Source organism: Microcaecilia unicolor, chromosome 6, assembly GCF_901765095.1.
Source record: "Microcaecilia unicolor chromosome 6, aMicUni1.1, whole genome shotgun sequence".
Lineage (NCBI taxonomy): Eukaryota > Metazoa > Chordata > Amphibia > Gymnophiona > Siphonopidae > Microcaecilia > Microcaecilia unicolor.
In genome coordinates, this window is record NC_044036.1 from 293,407,749 (window position 1) to 293,432,641 (window position 24,893).

At 43.0% G+C, this 24,893-nt stretch overlaps 1 protein-coding gene across 6 annotated transcripts in view; it reads left to right on the forward strand.

The window, feature by feature from the left end:
- Positions 1-24,893, forward strand: part of LOC115473161 (kynurenine--oxoglutarate transaminase 1-like) — a 108,772-nt gene that overhangs the window by 40,582 nt on the left and 43,297 nt on the right. For all 6 annotated transcript variants that reach the window (XM_030207890.1, XM_030207891.1, XM_030207888.1 and 3 more), the window contains 2 exons: positions 7,407-7,523; positions 16,929-17,049. In XM_030207890.1, the coding sequence (XP_030063750.1) occupies positions 7,407-7,523; positions 16,929-17,049 (238 nt within the window). The remainder of the gene's footprint in view (positions 1-7,406; positions 7,524-16,928; positions 17,050-24,893) is intronic.

Consider the following 24,893-nt stretch of genomic DNA (forward strand, 5'->3'; position numbering starts at 1 on the left):
GGAGAAAATGTTTCTTCACTCAACGTGTAATTAAACTCTGGAATTCGTTGCCAGAGAATGTGGTAAAGGCGGTTAGCTTAGCGGAGTTTAAAAAAAGGTTTGGACGGCTTCCTAAAGGAAAAGTCCATAGACCGTTGTTAAATGGACTTGGGGAAAATCCACTATTTCTGGGATAAGCAGTATAAAATGTTTTGTACTTTTTTGGGATCTTGCCAGGTATTTGTGATCTGGATTGGCCACTGTTGGAAACAGGATGCTGGGCTTGATGGACCTTTGGTCTTTCCCAGTATGGCAATACTTATGTAACCTTCTAATTTTGCTTCTAACCTTTTTGCTAGATCATAGATTGACACAACATGTTACTGCTCCCACTCATCATGGAGGGTACATAATAGATCTTTTCATATCTATCCCGACTTGCACACACTCCATCTATGTGAATTCCATTCTTACAGTGCCATGGTCAGACCATTCTCTCATTCATTTCACGCTTTCTTTAAACACACCACACTTACTCTTGCAATGACGTAAGAAGTATAATCCATGGTTCACACAGGATTTACATTCACACAAAAGACAACTTCGCCAAACAGAAAATGGCGTAGCCATCCATCCAGTATTCATCTTTCTATTTTTAAACATACAGCACATTCATATAAAACAGCTGTACAAACGGCCAAGAAGAAATATTTTACCACCAAAATTACTAAGGCATCCAATACTTCTATTTTTTACAAAACCCTGAAAGCACTAACCACTTATCGACTCAGTTCCACTGCCACTGAACAAAAATCAACTGCTCAGTCGTTATCACTACATTTCACCAATAAAATAGATACTCTTCGCAGCAGCTTTCCAGTAGGAATGACAACTCACCGATCCCTACCCACATCCCCAAGTTTGCATCTCTCATCTATTTCTTGCAGTACGATGACCCAATTTACCCAACCTTCTCCTGTAGAGCTTAAAAGAATAATTACACAAATTAATACTACAACATCACTGAATGAATGGAAGGAAGGAATCCAAGGAACATTTAAGAATGCTAGATGGAATGGGGTCATTTGGTGGTGATGTGGTATTAATTTGTGTAATGATTCTTTAAGCTCTGCAGGAGAAGCTCTGCCTCGGCCTATCTATAGGCACAGTCTCAGACTACTGGAAATCAGCCATTCAACTTCCAAAAATCAAAGATCCATCTGCCTCTTCTATGGATCCTAATAACCATCGTCCAATTTCTAACCTTCCCTTCACTGCTAAGATTCTCGAATTTGTAGTACACACACAATTGGTCAATTTCATTACTAAAACAGAAGTTTTGCATCCTAACCAAACTGCTTTCCGTCGCCATCACAGTATTGAGACAACTCTATTAGGAATTACATCCTTTTATATATAATTTTTTAGGTGAAACCAAATCCATCCTATTTTTTTTTATATCTTTATTAACACCAGTAGCACCATGTAAAGCACCATACTAGTACAAATAATAGCTATGCTGTCAAGAACAACCCAATCAACAATGAGAGAAAAATATAACAAAAAAAGTGTGTGGGGGGGGGGGGGGGGGGGGCGAATAACTACCAGTACACATCTGTCCTCCGGATCTTGATAAAGGCTAGCCTCTTATGGAGCAAAAATGGCTGTACCCCTCTGCCTTTTTTAAATGCAGAGTAGTAGAGGTCGCCTACCCCAATCTCTCTTAAGCTTCAGGTGTTCTGAGGCATTCAGATACGTTTACTGCAGCAAAGCAATGTCCACATGATCCCTCGTAAGGGATTGCATTATACGGGTTCTCTTTACAGGGGAACGAATGCCATCCACATTCAAAGTAATAATTTTCAGCTTATGTGACACCAGTAATACACACCAAAGCAATCCAGTCCAAAGCACCAATATCATAAAAACAAGCAGTCGAGTGGACATCCCAGCTAAACACACCCGAAAAGTGTGTGCCACCCTCAATACGCATCTGAGTATGAGTGAAGCCCGTCTGCCTGGTAAGGCCCCCTACCCCCCTCCTCACCCCTGCAACCTCCACCCCTCAAACAAATCATACACACTCTAGCGCAACCAGAAACCAACAAACAAATTGCATACACACTCCACATTCATTCTATACCCACCCAAACCTCACAAAATTGATATCGTCCCCTCCTCCCCCACCCCCCCCCCCAAACCCACAAAAGCAGTAGTTTATGCAAAAGAAAAACATTGAAACTTGCTGCAAAGAGGCAAAGTGCTCAAAAGTACAATAAAACATGCATTCAACAGGCACTAATAGAGATTTCGATGAACGAAGCTTGGTCTTCAAATCCCAATGTGAAGTCGGCCTACTCATAAGGTCACAGAAAGCCCAAACAGAAGCTGTCAACAGGAGTGCGCCATAGATGTATACTGGTGAAGGCTCCCCGGATCCAGGTGAGGGGGACGTACTAACCCCAATGAGACCACCCAGACTTTGGCAAAGGCTTGACCACACAGAATTCTCAAGCAGGGTGTTCATCCAAAAAAGCTTTCATGGCCTCTGGGGATTCCAACGTGAAAGATTTATTATCAGGATTGATCCAAACCTTCGCAGGTTATTGTAGAGCGAAGCATATGCCCCTCTGGAATAACTGTGTACAATAGGGGGACAGCAGCCTACACTGCTTACTGACTTTGGCGGAAAAGTCTTGGAACATCAGTAGCTGAGAACCTTTAAAAGATACCACCCGCTTAGCTTTGTAGCGTTTCAGCAACTGGGCCTTCTCTGCAAAGTTAAAAATTTGGGCGATAACTGGCCTGGGCTTAATCCGATCCTCCTTGAAGACACTAATGTGGTTGCACCCACTCTGCTTTCAAGTGTGGCCCATCCAGCTCCAAGCCCAGTTCCTGGGGCAGCCAAAGTTCTACCAAATCCCACAGTTCTTTATCCTTCACCGACTCAGGCACCCCAATTAAGCGGATGTTATTGCTTCGTCCCTGGTTCTCTTGCTCCTCTACCTGGTCCCCGAGGGCCTTGCAATGCTTTTCCAACTCCAGGACCCGGCCGACAGTTTCCTGCGTATGATCCTGTTGGTGAGAAGTCTGATCCTCCGCTTGCTGCAGACGACACGCCTGGGCATCCACACTACTATTTAACATCTTCGATTGCCGCATGCAGCCAAGCGTCAAGGATTCCGACATATGTCATCTCTTTGATAGCCGCTTCCAGGAGCTCCACGACCAGAGTGGGCCCAGGAATGGGAGACACCATCGATTCTGCCGCCATCTTGAAGTTAGAGCGCTCCTTCTGCAGTCTCAGCATTTTGCTTGGCATTCCACCGATCTCCACCAGCCAATCTCCAACAGAGCCCCTGCAAGGAAGGCTAGATGGTATGAGAGAGACTCTTATAGTGCAAAATAGAAAAGTATTGTTAATGCAGCAAACTGAATGTAGCAGATTTATAGGGGATAATAGAGGAGAGCAGATGCGAGGCGCCCGTTCAGGAAGTAGCCATCACATGACCCCCTCCCCTATCCTACTTCTATCCCTTGATCTCTCTGCAGCTTTTGACCTTGTAGATCACCAAATTCTTTTGCTCAGTCTTCGATCTATTGGGATCTCAGGTACAGTGCTAGATTGGTTTATCTCATGCTTGCAAAATCGTCACTATATAGTATTGCATGAAAACTCTCTTTCTAACCTTTTCAGTCCTACTTCAGGAGTACCACAAGGGTCTATTTTATCCCCAACACTATTCCACATTTTTTTGGCTCCTCTTTTGATGCTTATTCAATCCCTTGACATGACTGCATTCGTATACGCTGATGACATTCAGGTGCTTGTTCCTCTTGACACCGGCTCAACGACTGAAATTTCCGCTGTCAATCATAAAATTGTTCATATCACTGACTGGCTTACACAACACAAATTAGCTCTTAACCCGATTAAATCCCAAACCATACTTTTTTCAATCTAAACATGGGCCTACTTTACCTACACCGATTCTTCTAATTAATATTTCCGTACCCCAGGTCGAAACCATCCACATTCTTGGAATACTTATAGACTAGAAATTATCATTCGGTCCACAAATCTCTCAGATCATTAGACGTTGCTTCTTCAAGAGGTGATTAATTTGCTCTATACGTACTCTAATTCTCCCAACTGCACTGAATATACTGATTCATTCATTAGTCGTTTCTCAAATCGATTACTGTAACTCCCTTTAAAAAGCCCTCGAGTCAAAAACATCTTCCACCTTCAGAACGTTCAGAACACTGCTATTCAACTAATCATCAATTCACTTAAATATGACCACGTTACTCCATATCTTAAGGAAGCCCACTGGCGTCCAGTAAACCACTGTATTACCTATAAACTTTTACTACTTGTCTTCAAAACATTACAGACAGAACAACCCCTTTATCTCTTCCGCCACCTTGTTCCTTACTGCCTGGCTCAAACTCTAAGATCAGCACAACAAAACTAATTAGTCATCCCAAACTATCGAGGGCACAAAAGACACAGTATTTTCAGTTTACAAGGCTCCCAACTTTGAAACACTCTTTCAGCTTCCCTTCGCTTACAAACATCGCTTGAGAAATTTAAGAAAGACTTATCTGTTCAATAATGTATACCATTAAACATCTTTCAGATGGCACCTTGGAAAACTCTCAAAGATACAATGTATTTTTCCTCATGTTTTTACCTCCCCCCCCCCCCCCCCCATCTGTCCTATTTAATATTGTAGTTCTACCACCTCTCCTTCAAGTCATGTCTAACTATCTACCTTTTTACTATTTTTGCTTCTTGCTTTTCTCTCCTTATCTTAGATTGTAAGCCACCCAGAAGGTCTCCCATTGGGCGGGATAGTAAATAACTAATATACTTGAAACTTGATAAACTTGAAACTTAATTGCTACTGTCTGCTCTTTGTGTTTTTTTGTTTCTGGCAGCTCCCTTTGGTGGCGAGTCTTCCTCTTGATGGCAGTGGCTGTGAAGTGTTGCTTCCATTGTAGTTTGCTATAGGGGGCTTGGGGACAATGCTCCACTTGATGCATGGTTGCCATGTCACCTCAGTCGAGACAAGGAGATAACTTCCTGCAATTGTTAGGAGTGCTGGAGAGAAAGTCTCTGATGCTCAGGTTGCTAGCACTTTAGCTTCATTTTCAGCCTGTGGTGTCTTCATAGAAACTAAAGTAATGGTGGCCATTTTGTCACCCCATGCAGATGATCATAAGAACATAAGTGTTGCCATACTGGGACAGACCGGAGGTCCATCAAGCCCAGTGTCCTGTTTCCAACAGTGGCCAATCCTGGTCACAACTACCTGGCAAGATCCAAAAAGAGCAAAACAGATTTTATGTTGCTTATCCTAGAAATAAGCAGTAGATTTTCTCAAGCCCATCTTTTAGGAAAGTATCAAAACCTTTTTTAAACCCTGCTAAGCTAACTGCTTTTAACACATTCTCTGACAATGAATTCCAGAGTTTAATAGCACATTATGTGTAGAAATATTTTTTTCTCCGGTTTGTTTTAAATTTTACTGCTTAGTAGCTTCATTATGCGTCTCCCCTAGTTCTAGTCTTTTTGGAAAGAGTAAACATGCAATTCATGTCTACCTGTTCCACTCCACTCAGTATTTTATAGATATTTATATCATATCTCCCCTCAGCTGTCTGTTCTCCAAGCTGAAGAGCCTTAGCATCTTTAGCCTTTCCTCATAGGGAAGTTGTCCCATCCACTTTATCATTTTCATCGTCCTTCTCTGTACCTTTTCTAATTCCGCTATATCCCTTTTGAGATGCGCTGATCAAAATTGCACACATTATTTGAGGTGCAGTCGCACCATGGAGTGATTCAAAGTCATTATAACATTCTCATTTTTGTTTTCCATTTCTTTCCTAATAATTCTTGCTTACTTAGCTGCCGCTGCTCAGTGAGCAGAGGATTTCAGTGTATCATTGATTGCACCTAGATCTTTTTCCTGGGCAGTGACTCCTAATGTGGAACCTTGCATCACATATCTGTAGTTTGGGTTCCTCTCTACCACATGCATCACTTTGCACTTGCTCACATTAAACGTCATCTGCTATTTGTTTGCCCAGTCTCCTAGTCTCGTAATGTCCTCTTACAATTTAACTACTTTAAATTTGCTGATGACACAAAATTATTCAATTCCCTTACTATTTATTCCCATCTCTTGATCCTTTATAAATATGTTAAAAAGCAGCAGTCGCACACAGACCTCTGTGAAACCCCATTATCTACCCTTCTTCATTGAGAATACTGACCATTTCACCCTACTCTGTTTTCTATCTTTTAACCAGTTTTTAATCCACAATAGTCCACTACCTCCTATCCCATGACTCTCCAATTTCGTCTGAAGTCTTTCATGAGGTACTTTGTCAAATGCCTTTTGAAAATCCAGATACACCGTATCAACTGGCTCATCTTTATCCACAAATGTAGTAGATTGGGTGAGACAAGATTTTCCCTTGACTAAATTAATTTTGGCTTTGTCTCATTAATCCATGCCTGTGTATATGCTTTAATTTTGTTTTTTATAGTAGTCTCTACTATTTTGCCCAGCACCAACGTCAGGCTCACCAGTTTATAATTTCTCAGATCTCCTCTGAGAACCCTTTGTAAAAATTGGCGTTATATTGGCCACCCTCTAATCTTCCTGTATCATGCTACATTTTAAAGATAAAATATGTATTATTAATAATAGCTCTGCAAGTTAATTGTTGTCATTTCTATCAGTACTCTTGGATGTATACCATCCAATACAGTACAGAAGACTGGAAAGGCTCCAACTGAATCAGATTGTAACGCGCTCTGATCTACTACTTAAAAGGTGTAAGCTAAATCTTGTTTTCGGGCTGCTGTCTGTATCTTAGAATTGTTGAGTTGTTGTTTAAAATTGCTAAGTGAATAGGGATGCTTACACTGATAAAGTCCCTTAAGTTTTTTTTTTTTGTTATGTTTTGTATTTGTTTGTGCAAAGGAACTACATTTAATCTATTGGTAAGATCAGGGGTACCCACATGATGAACATTTCAAATTTAACTCTTGTGAAAAAAATGTCTTCTCTTCCTTCCTAACTATGGCAACAAATTAAGCATCAAAGACAGTGCCTGGGTTGGAGTTTTAAGGGGGTAGGAAACAAACACATTCTTTTACAACTAAGCTGCTTTCTACCTTGTACACAAAATTATCAGTTTAACCTACATTCACCCTTCTACCGAAGATTTAAGACATAATTTTTCCAGCAAGCCAACACTCACAAGTGCAGATTCCTCACCAGCAAAGACGGGTCCTGTCTCAGCACCCCTCCTATGCTCCTGGGGTGTATCTGAATGCTGCTTTGTAGATGCTAAGTCAGATATAGGAGAAGGAGAGATATGATATATTGTTCTCATTCTGCCTGTTCCAGAAGGGAAATCCATTATTTAGTGGAAACTGGCAGTTGGACCCATCAGAACTGGAAGACAAAGTCACTGCTCGAACCAAAGCTATCGTGGTGAATTCACCCAACAACCCTTTGGGCAAGGTAAGAACTCTGGGAGTAGGTGCAAGTATTTTGACATAATCATGAGTGGGCTGATCATAAATCAAGCTTAAGACCCTCCCTTCCTGCTATCTGCCTTCCCTCTTCCTGTCAATGTTAAACACAGTCTATTTCTGTGAAAGTGGTCTAGCTACATCTGCTCCACTTTTTTGGCAGGTGAAGCAGCATTTCTCTATGGACAAGTAGGATGAGTCAGCCACACAATAGTGATGCCATCCAACAGAGCAAGGAATGGATTTGCTCTCCTAGAGCTCATAAAAACAAACTGTTAAAAGGTTCCTTCTGCTCTAAACTAAAACAACAAAAAAAACTTTTACCCTTCTTACCCTACAAGAGAGGGCAAAAAGGGAGACGGGAAATAATAGCTGTAAAAGCTAAGAGAAACTGATAAAGTAATTAGGAGGGATGTAAATTAAAAAAAACAAACACATTATGGTAAAATGGGGAAGGGGAGAAGACTTTGGTGCTCATTTTCGAAGCAGATCAATGTTTTTTTTTTTTTTTTTTTAACCGCTTTGAGATGTCCAAAAGGTGCCCTGATGGTTGAACAGCTGACCACTAGAGGGATGAAGGCATGACTCTTCCTTCATCTTCCAGTAGTTACTGACCCCCCCTCCCATGCCCCTAAGAATTGAAAGTGACAATGGATACCAGGCTTTATGACAGCTTCAGGTATTATGGCCATTCCTAACAGAGCAGCAAGCAAATATAAGGAGTCTGTGCAGTGGACTTTGAACAACATGACCCAGGTGTAAATCTCACTTTAACTCTTTCATTTCTGTACAAATATGTGAGCCCTCCTGGAACATAGAAATACCTACTGTACCTGAATTTATGTAACTCCTGCAAGCATTATGGCTATTGTAGTGGTTTACCTTTAGGTTCTTTTTTTTTTAATCTGTTCCAGGAGAGCTCACAATAATATATCTGGATCCCATTTGTTTAAAGTCCATTGCACTGACCATTAGGCCTCTTCTCTGCTCTGCAGGTATGTCCGTGTGGCCATTTTTGTACAAATGATGCCAAACAGATGTTTTTGTGCCTGCTTTTTTGGCGTTCATATTTTGGACGTTTCATTTTGGAAAATGGCTGTTCGTTTTGGATGTTTTCAGCATAAGAATGTCCTCCTCCTGTATTTTTGAATAAAAAATGCCAATGTTTTTTTCCTGTTCAAAAATGACTGTGAGATGGATTGTTTTTTGGATGTTATGAGCAGACCATCCCAATTCTGAGGACATTCTTTTGAAAATGCCCCTCTTTATTTTTATATGTCAGTGATCAGAGAAAGTGCAAAAGTGATTTTGTTAGAGTCAAGGTAAAGGGAAAGAATATGTAAATGCTGTTCCTTGTCATCTATACCAGACCAGTCCAGACTAATGGGTTGTGTCCATCTACCAGTGGAAGGAGACAGAGAAAATAGTTCCAAGTAAACTGCCCCTTAAGGGTATCGTGCAGCCTGGAATGTTCAGTATTTTCTCTGTCTCCTAGCGGATGGTGGACGGATTGTGCAGCTGCTCTGGATTGCTGGCTGGTAGCTCCTGTCCCAGATTCTTCTGGTGACAGTGGAGCCATGGGTTTGCTTGTAGCCGTGTTGGGGCTAGTTTTAGATGATACTCAGTGGTCCTGAGTTCCTTATCTGCCAACTAGAGTGATATCCAGTGACCCTAGTTCCCTCCCTTCCCCTACCTCCCTTGGCTGTCTTTCTAGCAGGGTGATGGTTGATTGTGGCATGGAGTACCTTGTCTCCCCTGTGGGGTTCTTCTCTTCTGTGGTGGTAGGTATACCTGAATTTCTGCCTCTGAGGTAAGCCTTTATTTATTCCTGCTGACACTAGTGAAGAAGGTTGTTCATAAAAATAAAAAAAAAAGGAAACTTTGTTTTTTCCCTCCTTTTCTGCCTCAGAGGTAAACCTTTATTAATTTCTGTCACTAGTGAAGAAGGTTGTTTAAAAAAAAAAAAAAGGAAACTTTTTCCCTCCTTTTCTGCCTCTTAGATAAACCTTTATTTATTCCTGTCACTAGTAAAGAAGGTTATTTAAACAAACAAAAAAAAAGAAACTTAGTTTTTTCTTCTTTCTCTTGCCTGTTACCTGATTTATTTTCCCGCCTTTGGCAATGTATTCAAGGAGGCCGCTTGTGAAGTTTCTTTGAATTTCGCTGGCCGGCGTCTGATTCTGATCTTGGACCCTTCTGAGCTGGTACTAGTTGCTTTGATTTTTTTTTGTGGGGCATGGCTCGTGTCTGGATCACGAAACTCAGTTGTTTTTCTCCTCTTCACGGTCCTAGACGGCGGCTGGTTCAGAGGGCGGCCCCATTGCTGGAACTTGTACCTTTACAGTTTGGAGGTCTTAGTCTGCCATTTCCAAAGTGGGGGAAGTCTCTCACTGGCTCCGTTTGGCTGCTAGCCCGGTCTTTTTAGTCCAGGGCTATTTTTTCATTCCTGTCAGCCTTACGCGGCTGTTGGTCAGTTCTTTTTCATACCGTCCGGTCTCTGCTGCTTCTGGCAACTTGCTTGAGACACCCCTGCTATTTGATTCTTGTTTTGGCAGCAGTTTTTCCTCCCTTCCTTAGGGAGGTTCTACTACTACTTAACATTTCTAAAGCGCTACTAGGGTTACGCAACGCTGTACAATTTAACATGGAAGGACAGTCCCTGCTCAAGGAGCTTACAATCTAAAAGACAAATATACAGTCAATCTGATAGGTCAGACAGATTGGGGCAGCCTATATGTTCGAAAGGTTAGGTTCCGAAAGCAGCATTGAAGAGGTGAGCTTTAAGCAAGGATTTGAAGATGGGTAGGGAGGGGGCTTGGCGTAGGGGTTCAGGAAGATTGTTCCAGGCATAGGGTGAGGCAAGGCAAAATGAGTGGAGCCTGGAGTTGGCAGTGGTGGAGAAGGGTACTGAGAGGAGGGATTTGTCATGTGAGCGGAGGTTACGGGCAGGAACGTAGGGGGAGATGAGGGTAGAGAGGAGCAGCAGACTGAGTGCATTTGTAAGTAAGGAGGAGAAGCTTGAATTGTATGCGGTATCTGATCGGAAGCCAGTGAAGTGACCTGAGGAGAGGGGTGATATGAGAATAACGGTTTTGGCGGAATATAAGACGTGCAGCAGAGTTCTGAACGGATTGAAGGGGGGATAGATGGCTGAGTGGGAGGCCAGTGAGGAGTAAGTTGCAGTAGTCGAGGCGAGAGGTAATGAGAGGTTCTGGTTCTTTCGTCCCCGTGGATCCCTCCTGTCTGCTCTGGTTTGTCTACAGGGTAGTTTCCTTCTGGTGGGGGTCCGAGTTGCCCTTGGTTTACAACTGCTAGCTCAAATCCCTCTTCTGAGTACCCTCAGGAGCGCCATTCTTGCCAGACTTTTGCTTGGACTCAGTTCAGTGTCTCTTTACGGGAATGTGCCTTTTTAGGACTAGTTTGCCACAGCTCTTCCTTGCTTCCCTTGCTTTCGTGCAGGAGTTTTAGCCTGGCATAGGTGGATTGTGCCTTTTCTAGTTTCAGGCGCCTCTCTCCTGGCACATTTTAGCATTCCTTCCTTTTTCTGTAAGGGGCGCAGTTCTTTCCTGCTGAGCAGACCTATTGCTGTGCATCTGGATTATCGCCTCTTAGCTCTGCGCTTTTCTCTTCTTTTCTGCAGGGAAGTGGCTTTGTTCTAGGTCTGGAGTTTGACTCTCCCTTAGCTGGTTTTTCCTCAGTTTGGTGTTAGTGGCCAGCTTCCTCTTTGTTCCTGGCCTGGTGAGAGTTGTTTCTTCCTCACTGCCTTACGGCTGCATTTTGCTCCCTATGGTCTGAGGATTCCAGCTCCGTGATGCTTACCTCCTTCTTGGCGGGAGTTCTTTCTCTACGTTGACTGTTGCTCCATATCGGTTGCCTAGGAGGGCGGTCATTGTGGCTCAGAGACCACTTGATGGCTGAGAGTGTCTCTTGGGGCACGGGGCTTTCTCTTCTTATAGTTTTAGTCCCTCTGGGCCAGGGGAATGCAGCGCCAGGTCTGCATTTCCTCAAGTTGTGCTCCTTTCCTGTTGGCCTCCTGGCACACCTTCTTAAATGGCTGTTCCCCGGGACTCCATCTATGCATTTTGCTTGTTGAGCACAGCTCCATCGCTGCATGTTGAGCGCTGCTCCACCGCTGTATGTTGAGAGCCATCTCGTAAGACTGCCACTGGAAGTCATGGCAGCCATTGTGACTGGAATGAGAATTGCTTCTTCCCCAACTAGTCGCTAAACCACTAGGCTGGTAAGGTAGACCTGGGGGTGGGGGCAGAGGCAGGAGCAACCTCTGTTTGTGAGGGAGGGATGGAGGAAGTAAGTGGGAGCTCCATCTGTTCAGGGGAGGAAGGAGGGAGTGGGAGCTATTACCTGTTGGGGCTGTGCTGGTTTCTTCTTCAGTTTCATCCAAACCCAAGCAGCAAATTTTCAGCTGCAGATTTAGTTTTGGTGAAACAAAAAAAGAAATGGTTTCAGTTGCCCTCTAATGTTGATAAGTGGTGCGGAAGATGCCAAGTGTTGGAAAGTGGTACTTCCATCAGATATGTTCCGCGTGGCTTAGCTGCTGCTTGAGTAGCTTCAGGCTGGGATGAAACCAAGGAGAACATCTGGAGGGACGATGGGTCCTAGGTTGCTGAGAAGCTAGGTCATTGAGAATGTCAGATAAGGAAGAGTTGATGATGGCAACACAAGAATTGATGTGCCCAGAAGGATTGGAAGTGTGAAGTGTTGAAATTTGCAGTGTAAGGTCATTTGGGTCCAACTGTGAGAAACAATGGGGGGAGGATTGGAGGGAATGAAGAAGAGTAGAGAGTGATTAGAGCAGGGCATAGAGAACACAGTGATTGCTCTACTTGCTTCTCTTCTTTCACAGTGTGAGAAACTAAAGTCGAGAGTATTACCTTTAGAGTGCATAGGGCAGGTCACTTGATGAGTGAACCCAATAGAAATGCAGAGGGGAGATCATGTGACGCCATATTCAGGAGCGGTTGCTGAAAACCCCGCTCCTGCCATCTTACCACTAATCCCTCGTATAACGTGGATTCAGCTTGATAATTTTGGCAGCTTTAGGTTCGTGGAGATCCTGGAGATTACCTGCAGCTATCATCGCACTCTTATATCGATCTTATGGCTGCGAAAGGGGTGAGAAAGGAGAGAGGAAAGATCCGGCCATATGAAGACAAGATGGTTCTGGCGAGCCTGTCCACCACCTCCATCGGATCGGCCTGGGTGGCAGAGGTGGCAGCGGAGGTCACAGGGGCCATGGAAATTCTGCTGGACAAAAGACTAAGCCCGATTGACAGCTAACTAGAGCAGCTACAAGACGATATGAGGCAAATGAGTAAAGATTTAATGGCTTATCAACAAAGACACAGGATCCTGGAGGATAGGGTCGCAAAGATGGAGGAGGAACAAGCACGCTGGCAGAAAATGGTGGCTGGATATGAGGAGAAACTTGAGGATCTAGAAAATAGATCCAGAAGGAACAACATAAGATTTGTGGACCTTCCGGAGACATTAGGAGAAAACGACTTGCGTGGATTCATGGAAACCTGGTTAACACAGCAGTTAAAGCCACCGGCTGCACTTGGGGCATTGCAAATAGAAAGAGCACACCGGATAGGCCCACGATCCCAGCCTAATGCGTGACCTAGAGTGGTGATATGTAGGCTCCTGAACTTTGTGCAAAAAGTGGCACTATTACAAATATTGAGAGGAGGTCGGAAACTTCGTTATGAAAACAACAAAATACTGTGTTTTCAGGATTATTCGGCAGCAGTGGCTGCACGGCGCAGAAGATTTTCGCCGATATGCTCCAGTCTTTTTGAACAGAAAATTTGATTCGCACTGCAGTATCCAGCCAAATTGAGAGTGACATATAAAGATGAAACAAAGATTTACAATACAGTAGAACAGGCACAGGGATTTCTACACTCCTTACAACAGCGATGAACCAGAGAGGTATTTTGGCTGGATACTAAAGAAAGGGATCTGCAGCAGTGGGGATCGTACACAGAGGCACCCACATAAGAATGGACTACAATGACTGGGTAGAGGAGTGTCTTTCATATAACTAGAGGAGCCTGGAGATGCTCAAAATGAGACAATGCACTGCTTTGAATAACTGAGCTCCAACATGAAACAAGCGGTGTATGTACATAAGGATGTTTTTTTTTCTTTCTCCTATTTTGTGTTTATGGTTAATGGCTGACACATCTGCTATTGTTGTTGGGAAATAGAGGGACGAGTGGTGGGAGGTGTTATACGTGATGGTTCCATGTAGGGAACTCCAGGAATGGTTTGGGGGGGAGGGGTTAGGGGTGGTGGGAGGGTAGTTGGGCATACGGAGAGGAAGGGGAGAGGAGTATTCGAGGAGGGGATTTAGGAACTTGGGACGTAAAATTAAGGTGCTTGGGGTTGTATAATAACCAGTCTGCACAAAGGAAGTTGGGCAAGCATGTATTTCGACAGAGATAATATGAGGGGGGGGGGGTGTAAGCTGGGGCACCACCTCTCTCATTTAGACATGTTATATCAGATGAGAATTAGAATTAACTGGGGGGTGGGGAGACCCTGAAGGTGGTAACTTGCAATGTAGGGGGTATTAGTTCCCCTATCAAAAGATCAAAAATTCTGCAACACCTGCAACGCCATAGAATAGACATTGCATTACTACAAGAAACCAACTTATCTGAATCTGAACATGCCAAATTAAAAACTTGGTGGGTGGGGTATTGTTTAGCGGCGGCGGCTCATAGGAAAAAGGGAGGAGTAGCCATTTTGTTCAGGAAAGGAGTAGTAGACAAAATTAGCCCACTTTTATAGACCCTGGAGGTAGATTTTTACTTTGTAAGGTTATAATTGCATGCCAGGAATTTGTACTAGGGAATGTATATGCACCTAATCAATATGACCGCTGTTTTTACAAAATGATTACGTCAAAGTTGTTAGCTATTGAGGCGATGTCAATATTGATAGGAAGAGACTTTAATGCAGTTTTAGATCCCACGATAGATAAATCCCACCCAGTGAAGGCATCGACCTACCAGGGGGGAAAAGGGCTTTCAAATCTGGGGGGTGATCCAGGTGTTACGGATCTACTCACAATCCGAGGTAATTGTGAATTTCAACCAGAGCTTACGAATAAAGTTTATACGCATTGGGCGGAGCAAGGTATTACTTGTCTGGAACACTAATTCACAGGGGAAGGGAGGCCCATTTCGATGAGAAATGTGTTACGACAAACAGGAGACTCTTGGGGAGCGAGATTTGCGTACGGGCAGATTTCGCACTATATCCTAATGCTTCCCTGTGAGCAGTTGAGCTGCAGAATGGAGGGAAAGACCAGAGAATTTTTTCAGTCATTGAGGGAGGATGAGATCTCAATATCGTTATTATACAAAGCCTTGAACAAGTGGAAACAACACAAAGATTATTCAGCGTTGAAAGGTAGGTGGGAACATGCGATGGGAGCTACTTTGACACACTGGGACGTATCAATTTCAGTTGCATGCATACCCACTTTAGTTACAGATGCACGTTTAAGAGAATGCGCTTACAGGGAGATACATAGGGATTATATCTCACCCTCACTGTAATGCCATATGGGGGGCTGTGGGAATCAGCATATTTAAAGTGTGGGGACACTAGTGGGACTTTGTCCCATATGTTTTGAAGTTGTTCAACAATAAAAGTTTACTGGCGTCGCATTCGCAGCTTTTGGGAGGCAGAGCTACATATAAGGGTAGTGGGAACAGTAAAACAAATGATATTGGATGTGCCAGGAGCCTTCAGGGGGTACAATAAATATGTAATACTGCTTCTTCGCAAAATGTGCCTGATTACTCGAAAGTGTATTCTACAATATTGGACGCCGCCGAATATCCCAGCATATTGGCATTGGAGGAATCAGGTACATCTACTAGCGACATGGGAGGCAAGGGAGTCTCATTTTTCGCCAAAGAAAAGGAAACACTTTTTGGCCATTTGGGGTCCTTATGTACAGATATTGCACTCCCGGGGTCGTAACATGCTGCTTAATCAAGGCTGACCTCATAGGGGCTTACCTCTTTTCTGGAGGTTGTCTCGAGTTCCTGGTGGGGTGGGAGGGTTGGCTGAGAATGGATGGGAGGACTAAGGAGGGGGGATGGATGGGGGTAAAGTTTATGATGACCACTTGATCCTGATTGATAGAGACTTCAAGGTTTTTTTGTTTTTTTCTGACTAGAGTCAGTTGGTTTGACACACTGTTCCTAATTAGAGGTTTGCTGTTTGATAATTACCATATAGGTATTAGTAGCAAATACGTGTATTTATCATCTGAGTGGGGGGTGGGAAGTTCAGGTATAAAAATTCAAATGACAGAGGATAATGTTCCTATTTATATTGGAAGTTGAAAGATGTACTGTGATTTGGGTCATCAATAAATTATTGAAATAAGCTGAGGAAGGGGGATGAGTGCGGAGTTGGGTAGATGGGTGGGAGGAAGGGGGGAAAGTTAAAATTTTGATGGTGTACTTATTATCTTGAAGTTGTAATTGTTGCCTGTTAATCTTGTTGTACCGTTAATAAAAATTATTGAAATATAGAAATGCAGAGGGTCAAAAAGTCTAGGGAAGTTTCTGATGATGGCAAATTTAAAATCCCCCAAGACCAATAACGGGGAGCAGGCTCACATCAGCTAATGTAATAGTAAGGTCTTCTAAAGATATGGAAGAGAGTAGAGTGGATGATAAAACAAAGCTAAGAAAAAGGGAGTAGGTGCCCTAATATTGAGAACCCAAACATCAGAAAAATTCAGGGGGCAGAAAGGCCAAGGAGAGGCTTGTAAGTCAGTGTGATAGATGAAAGACATGCAAGCATGTTCATTGAGCATAATCAGTGGTTTAAAATATTTGGGGAAGGGTTGGGGGGTTCAACATAAAAAATAATTTCCTTAAAACATTTTGAAAATAAATGACTAATCATAATTTCTAATTTTTGTCCACTGTACTTATTCATACTAGTTTCTTCTGCTCCTACATTTCTTTTCCTAGCTCCTTTTCTGTTTTATCTTCTTTTTTTCTCCCTCTCTCTGGTATGTTGCATCTCTTCATCTGTTTCCCCTCTAGTACAACCACTTCATTCCTCCACTGCCCCCTGTTTCCCTTTTTTGCCCTCTAACAGCCTACCATAACCCTCTGTCAACATCTTTCCTTCATTCTAAAGCGTCTTTCTCTGTATTTATCTTTCTCCCCTATATGTGTCTCTCATTCAGCCTATCCCTGTCATCCTGTTTCTTCCTTCCTCATTGTCTACTCCTGTTCATGTCTCACCTTCTTCTGTTTCTTTTCTTGATCTTCCTCACCTTTAGCCTCTCCTTTTTCCAGTCTCTCAGCCTCTCCCTCCCTTTGTTTTGCTGTAGGTGTTTAAGAGGGAGGAACTGAAGGTAATCTCAGATCTCTGTGTGAAACACAATCTCTTTTGCTTCAGTGATGAGGTGTACGAATGGCTGGTCTATGATGGAAGCAAACATGTTCGGATTGGTGAGTAAGCAACAGCACACAATAACATTAAGGAGATAATTTCATAAATTTTTTTACATGTGTATAGCATGTTCATGCATGGAAACACTTGTAAAATTGCATGCAAGTATACCCACGTTAAATGCTAAAACCTGTCGTTTCTGTCTCTGTAGTGCCACCAAAATTTGTCCCTTCGTTTTTGAATACACTACCAAAGTCCTTATCCACACTCTTATCATCTCATGCTTAGATTACTGCAACTTGATTGTCACAGATTTCCCACTAAACCATCTCTCTCCCCTTCAGTCTATTCAAAATTCTGCTGCACGATTTATATTCTGCCAGTGTCCCTACGTTCACATTAGCCCTCTTCTCAAGTCACTTCTTTAGATCTGTATACAGTTCAAATGTCTCTTATCGACTTACATTCGTTCTGCAACTCTTCAGTATCTCTCCACACTTACTTCTCCCTACACATGTCCCTGAGAACTTGTTCACTGGGCAGTGTACAGCGTTGAGGGGTAGAGCTGTTCCAAATATGTTTCAGTATTTTTGGGCAACCTCAATTACATCATATGTTCAATGAATATTCATGAGAAAAATTTGCATGCAGTGGAGGCAGTGCATGCAAATTTCTCTCATAGTAACATAGTAAATGACGGCAGAAAAAGACCTGCATGGTCCATCCAGTCTGCCCAACAAGACAAACTCATATGTGCTACTTTTTGTGTATACCCTACTTTGATTTGTACCTGTCCTCTTCAGGGCACAGACCGTATAAGTCTGCCCAGCACTATCCCCGCCTCCCAACCACCAGCCCCGCCTCCCACCACTGGCTCTGGCACAGACCGTATAAGTCTGCCCAGCACTATCCTCGCCTCCCACCACCGGCTGGCTCTGCCTCCAATCTCGGCTAAGCTCCTTGGGATCCATTCCTTCTGAACAGGATTCCTTTATGTTTATCCCACGCGTGTTTGAATTCTGTTACCGTTTTCATTTCCACCACCTCCCGCGGGAGGGCATTCCAAGCATCCACTACTCTCTCCGTGAAAAAATACTTCCTGACATTTTTCTTGAGTCTGCCCCTTCAATCTCATTTCATGTCCTCTCGTTCTACCGCCTTCGCACCTCCGGAAAAGGTTCGTTTGCGGATTAATACTTTTCAAATAATTTCAAATAATAATTTAGGAAAGAGTAAAAAGATAAGAAAAAGGTAATTAGAAAGAGGGGGGATGCTCACCTGCTCTAAGGGGGTCTTTCACTGCTTCATCTGAACATTCTGTGCACAGGCACTGTTACAGCTTACTTGGGGGGGGGGGGGGTCATTGACTAAAGGACACCCTGGGCTCATCCTAAGTCTCTAAATCAAATGGAATGGACTTAGCTATTACTGATAAAAATGAAAGGAAAGCTGCTCTGGGGAAAATTTTCACCTTCATCCGGTGGGGAGGGGGGAGTAAAGGATTCCTCCAAAAGGTTCTCATATTTGTATTTTATTATTTTTATTTATTGCATTTGTATCCCACATTTTCCCACCTCTTTGCAGGCTCAATGTGGCTTACAATACATCATGGATAGTGGAAGTAAGAAGAGAATAGATATTTGGTTTACAGAAGGATTTTGGGTTCCATAGTAATGGAATACATGATAGTAATATAACAGAAGGCATTATTAAACATTTCTGGATATATGTGGGGAGCTTCATATGTGTTGATCTCTGTGGTATATCTTGTCAAAGAGATGGGTCTTCAGTTGTTTTCGGAAGTTGGTCAGTTCATAGATCGCTTTTAGGTTGCGTGGCAACGCGTTCCAGAAATGCGTGCACATATAGGAAAAGGTTGATGCGTGCATTAATTTGTATTTTACACCTTTGCAATTGGGGAAATGGAGATTAAGGAATGTCCGAGATGATTTTTTAGCATTCCTGGGTGGAAGGTCTATCAGGTCTGACATGTAGGCTGGGGCATCGCCATAGATGATTTTGTGAATTAGGGTACATACTTTGAACGTGATGCGTTCTTTGAGTGGGAGCCAGTGTAGCTTCTCTCGTAGGGGTTTTGCACTTTCGTATTTTGATTTTCCGAATATGAGTCTGGCACTTTCGTATTTTGATTTTCCGAATATGAGTCTGGCTGCCGTGTTCTGGGCTGTTTGGAGTTTTTTGAGTATTTGCTCTTTGCAGCCAGCGTAGAGTGAGTTGCAGTAGTCTAGATGACTGAGTACTAATGATTGTACCAGATTACGGAAGACGGTCCTTGGGAAGAATGGTCTTATTCTTTTTCATTTCCACATTGAATGGAACATCTTTTTGGTTGTTTTTTTTTCACGTGATTTTCAAGTGTTAGGTGTCGATCGATGGTAACTACAAGGATTTTTAGGGTATCCGAAATTGGTAGATTTTAGTTTCTCATGAATATTCATTGTGGATATCATGAAAACCTGACTGGCTGCAGAGTTCCCAGGACAGGTTTGGGAATCACTGATCTAGGGTATTATGTACATAAATCCCAGGTCCTGAATTCATTCTCTGTTAAACTAGTAATAAACACTCTGGCAGGAAAAATTTCTTGCTAGCAACGATTTATTATGAACTGTTAGACAACTAATAAGGCAAATCAGAAATGTTCTCTTATCAGTAGTTTCATTTTAACATCTAACAATTTAGGAATACCTAATAGTACACAGACCAAAATACCAGTCTGACACACTTCCAACACAGGATAATTTATGTTTAAACTTTTTTATTGACGTTATGCATAATACAATTCAACTTGGAGTATTCATACAGCATGGATCAGTATACAAATCGACATTCCAACAACATATTCAACATCGTCAATCACTTTTTCCATTTTCTCCTCCCCTGCCCCCTCCCCTGCTTACTACTTTTTATATTTCAGCGATTGTTAAAATTAAAGCGTAACATACAAAAGAACATTCATAACTGTTAGGTGTACAATTGTAAAACAACCAGTATTCTACTGTGGTGCAGAGTGAACAACTAACCTCCCCAAGTAAATATAGAGTTCCATACCTAATTACCTACCCTACTCCCCATTTCCTTCTCCCTCACCCTCCCCCCCTCTACTCCATTTTAAACCCTCCCCCCTTGATTAACTCATGTCTGACACATCACAGTATTATGAAGAAACCTGGCACAATTATAAGGTATTAACAACCAAACTTCGGCCTTTCTGTGTCATTTTTTCCAGGTAGCATCCCCATATTTTAAGAAACCGTATTTTCCTTTTGCAATGTCCTTTTGCCTCTTTCGCCTCCCACACCAGCAATTGGTGTACCCTGTTAGGCCAGTGCCAATAAGATGGCGGAGTGGCTACAGTCCAATATTGCATAATACATTTCTTCGCTACCAAGCATAATTTTCGATACAATAATGCTTTGTCAGCGTTGAGTCTTAATGGTGCTTCTTTCAGATCTAGTACCAACTGCAATGGATTCATGTCTATTCTACTACACAAAACACAAGACAGGTAAGTAACTATTTGTCTCCAGTATCTCTGTAGTACTACACATCCTCACACCGCATGATATAAAGAATTATCATGTCTATTACATTTCAAGCAGAGCGCTGTCTCTATGCCCCCTGATAAGCTCTATGGATCATCCTGTACGCGCATTCCCTGTAATCTGCACCCCCAATTATTCTTGGTATATCTTTTGTCTGCGCTGTAATATCCCAAGATTCCAAATTACGGCTCACATCCTTTTCTCATGTCTGTCTAATCATAGTCATCTCCCTCATCGGAGCCAGCCCCCACAGCTTCTGATGCATCTGGGATATGGATGGAGCAGTTTCAGAGATCTCATCAAAGAATTTTTTGATTTTGTTACCCAATTTACAATGCAATGCTGCTTTATCTAATGTTTTTATATAGTGTTTAAGTTGGCGTACATATCACCCCAACCCTGCTCCCCTTGAACCAATAATTGTGTCAGCGGTAGTATATCCCCGCTCTCTCCCAGTACATCTGCTATACAAGTCACTCCTGCCTGTGCCCACCTATCAAAAGTTTTATTTTCCAGCCCGGGCACAAAGGACGGATTTCCCCTGATGTTTAGATACTCAGTTACTCTCGGATCTCCACCCAGTAGTTCCCCTAAGAATCTCCACGCTGCTCTAAGTGATAAAATCAGGACATTGTGTCTAAGTCTATGTGGGATCTCCTTTTTCTGTAAATGTGCTAATGTTATCCCATGATATGGACTATACAGCGCTTCTTCCATCTCTAGAGGTGTGTTTTTCCTGGGATTGGAATAGCCAATCTCGCGTCTGGCATAGGAGGCATGCCATATTGTAAAATTTAATATTAGGTATTCCCAAGCCCCCTTGCCTCCATCCACCCAGCATATATTTCAACTGCATCTTAGCTCGTTTTTTTTGCCCAACAAAATCTGGACATCAATCGATATAAGCGTTTGATATCTTTTTGCAGTAACACTATGGGCAGGATCTGTAATGTGTAAAGCCATCTTGGCAATATCACCATTTTAATAAGACTTATCCTCCCCACTAAAGACAGTGTTAAGGTGCCCCATGAATCTAACTGCTGAGTTGTCTGTTCCAGCAGTTTAGTGACATTTAAAGTATAGAGCTCCCTCGGTGTAGCCGGTAGCATAATCCCCAGGTATGTAAAAAACTTACTCGCCCGTTTCAAAGGAAATCCATCCGGCCAAATAGTTTGGATGTTGAGATTTATCGCAAAAGCTTCGGATTTGTCTGTGTTTAGTTTAAAGCCAGAATAGTCTCCATATTCACGAAATATCTCTAATAGATTCTGCAGGGTCTCCTTCAGTTTCATGATGACCACCAGTAGGTCATCCGCAAATGCGGCAAGCTTAAATTCTTGATTTCTAAGTTGTACCTCAGGAATCGCTGCACAATCATATATGTCTCTAATTAAAGGGTCTAATTGCAGCGCAAAAAGTAGAGGTGACAGTGGGCACCCTTGTCTAGTACCTCTACTAATCTGGATTTCCCCCGATATATTTCCATTTACCAGCACCTGTGCTCTCTAGGTAAGTAATACAATGTTCTGATTGCTTGCACAAAGTTACCCTGGAATCCATATTTTTCTAGCACCGAGTACAGAAAGGGCCATTCCACTCCACTCTATCAAATGTTTTTTCAGCGTCAAAACTTATCATTAATGCCTGTGTGTGGGAGTGGCCCAATCCTTCCAATGTTGCTAAAATACTCCTCAAATTTTTGGTGACAGATCTACCTTGTACAAATCCTACCTGAGCTGTATGGATAAGATGAGGTAGTACCTGTCCCAGTCTATTTGCTAAAATTTTTGCAAATAATTTTGCTTCTTGGTTAATCAATGAGATGAGTCTATAAGAGGTTACCAGTTTTTCATCCCTTTTAGGTTTAGGAAACACCACTATTCTGGCCAAATTTAAGTGTTCTGGCATCCTACCATTCTCCATCCATTCGTTAAACACTTCAACCAAGGTAGGGACCACCGAGTCTCCCATCAACTTGTAAAATTCTGCTTTATCTCCATCTGGTCCAGGGGCTTTACCCGATTTGCTCTGAGTTATTACCCAGGCCACCTCTTCAGCACTAATTCTAGCATTCAGTTGGGCACAATCCCCAGTTTGTAATTTAGGGGCCTGAACCCCGTCTAAATATAGCTCCCCCGGAAGTCCCTCTTGTTCTGACGCCTTATAAAGGCTTTGATAATATGTCTGGAACGCTAATCTAATCTCTCGGTTAGAGTGAAGATAAGTCCCCTCCGTGTTTTTAATAGCTGTTACATTTTTGGAAGTATATTTAGATGCTATAAGTCTAGCTAGGTATTTGCCTCCTTTGTTTCCATGCCTACATAGTTGGAACCGATAGTAGGCTTGGGATTTGAGTTCTCTATCATGTAGTAGGGAGTTCAAAGTTGTTTGTAGTTCCATCACCTCTTGTCTAATCTTATTACATGGGGTTATACCATATTGTCTATTCAATTTAACTAGTCGCTTTTCAAGCCGCACAATTTCCCTGTCTCTTGCACGTTTATATTGTGTCACATACAGTGCTTTTTTTGTAGAAAAAAAGGTGCCGGTACTCATTATGGGCGGGGTCACCACATATGGCTCCACCCCTATGATAGCCACACCCCCTATACCAGCCATGGCGCATATAAACAGACATCATTGGAAATATTATAGTACTATAGGAGAAAAAAATAACGTGATTTTTTTTCATGATAAATAATCTCTGTAAGCTCTTACAGCTCCAGTATACCCAGTGCAAAATAAGACAGCCAATGTAAATTCTCAAATTGGACATATTACAAACACTAAAATGAAAATAAAATGATTTTTTTCTACCTTTCTTGTCTGGTGACTGTTTTTCTTTCCATATTGGTCCCACTCTGTGATTCTGCTTTCCTTTATTTTCGCTTAACTCTTCTGTGTCATTTGTCATTTTTGTCTCCTTTTTCTTTGCTTTCTTCAATATTTTTCAGGCTCGCTCTCTGTCCAGATTTAATTCATTCTTACTATCCATTCTTTAATTTCCTTCATCTACCTGTGGCTTTTCATCTTTTCCTCACCCTTGTTCTCCCCATGCCCCTTCCTCTTATTCTCCAGTCTTTCTCTATTCCCCTTTTCCATCCAGCAGCTCTGCTTTCTCTCCCCATCCTTCCAGTGTCTCCCCTATTTCTTTCTGCATTCTTCCATCCAGCGTCTTCCCTCTTTCTCTCCCCATCCTTCCGTTTTTCCTCTGTGTCTCCCCATCCTTCCATCTGTTTTTCCCCTCTCTCTCCCCAATCCTTCCATCTGTGTTTTCCCTCTCTCTCCCCATCCTTCCATCTGTTTTTCCCTCTCTCTCCCCATCCTTCCATCTGTTTTTCCCCTCTCTCCCCATCCTTCCATCTGTTTTTCCCCTCTCTCCCCATCCTTCCATCTGTTTTTCCCCTCTCTCCCCAATCCTTCCCTCTGTTTTTCCCCTCTCTCCCCCATCCTTCCCTCTGTTGGTTTCCCTCTCTCTCCCCCATCCTTCCCTCTGTTGGTTTCCCTCTCTCTCCCCAATCCTTCCCTCTGTTGGTTTCCCTCTCTCTCCCCCATCCTTCCCTCTGTTGGTTTCCCTCTCTCCCCCCAATCTTTCCCTCTCTCCCCAATCCTTCCCTCTGTTGGTTTCCCTCTTTCTCTCTCTCTCTCCCCAATCCTTCCCTCTGTTGGTTTCCCTCTTTCTCTCTCTCTCTCCAATCCTTCCCTCTGTTGGTTTCCCTCTCTCCCCAATCCTTCCCTCTGTTGGTTTCCCTCTCTCCCCAATCCTTCCCTCTGTTGGTTTCCCTCTTTCCCTCTCTCCCCAATCCTTCCCTCTGTTGGTTTCCCTCTTTCCCTCTCTCCCCAATCCTTCCCTCTGTTGGTTTCCCTCTCTCCCCAATCCTTCCCTCTGTTGGTTTCTCTTTTTCTCTCCCCAATCCTTCCCCCCCCCCCCCCCCCGCGACACTCCTGGCGAGTCCTGCACTTAGTTTTTTTTTTTAAAGACTCAGAACATGCGAACGATGCAGCCGGCAGCGATTGAAAGAGGCTGTCTGGGCTGGCGTCTGCGTCGGAGCTTCCCTCACCCTCTGCGAGTCCCGCGAAACAGGAAGTTGTAACAACGAAGGCGGGACTCGCAGAGGGTGAGGGAAGCTCCGACGCAGACACCAGCCCAAACAGCCTCTTTCAATCGCTGCCGGCTGCATCGTTCGCGCGTTCTGAGTCTTAAAAAAAAACAACTAAGTGCAGGACTCGCCCGGAGTGTCGCGGGGGGCGGGGCAGGCAAAAAAAGGTGCCGGTACGCCGTACCGTTTCGTACCAGCACAAAAAAAGCACTGGTCACATAACTTATTATTTCACCT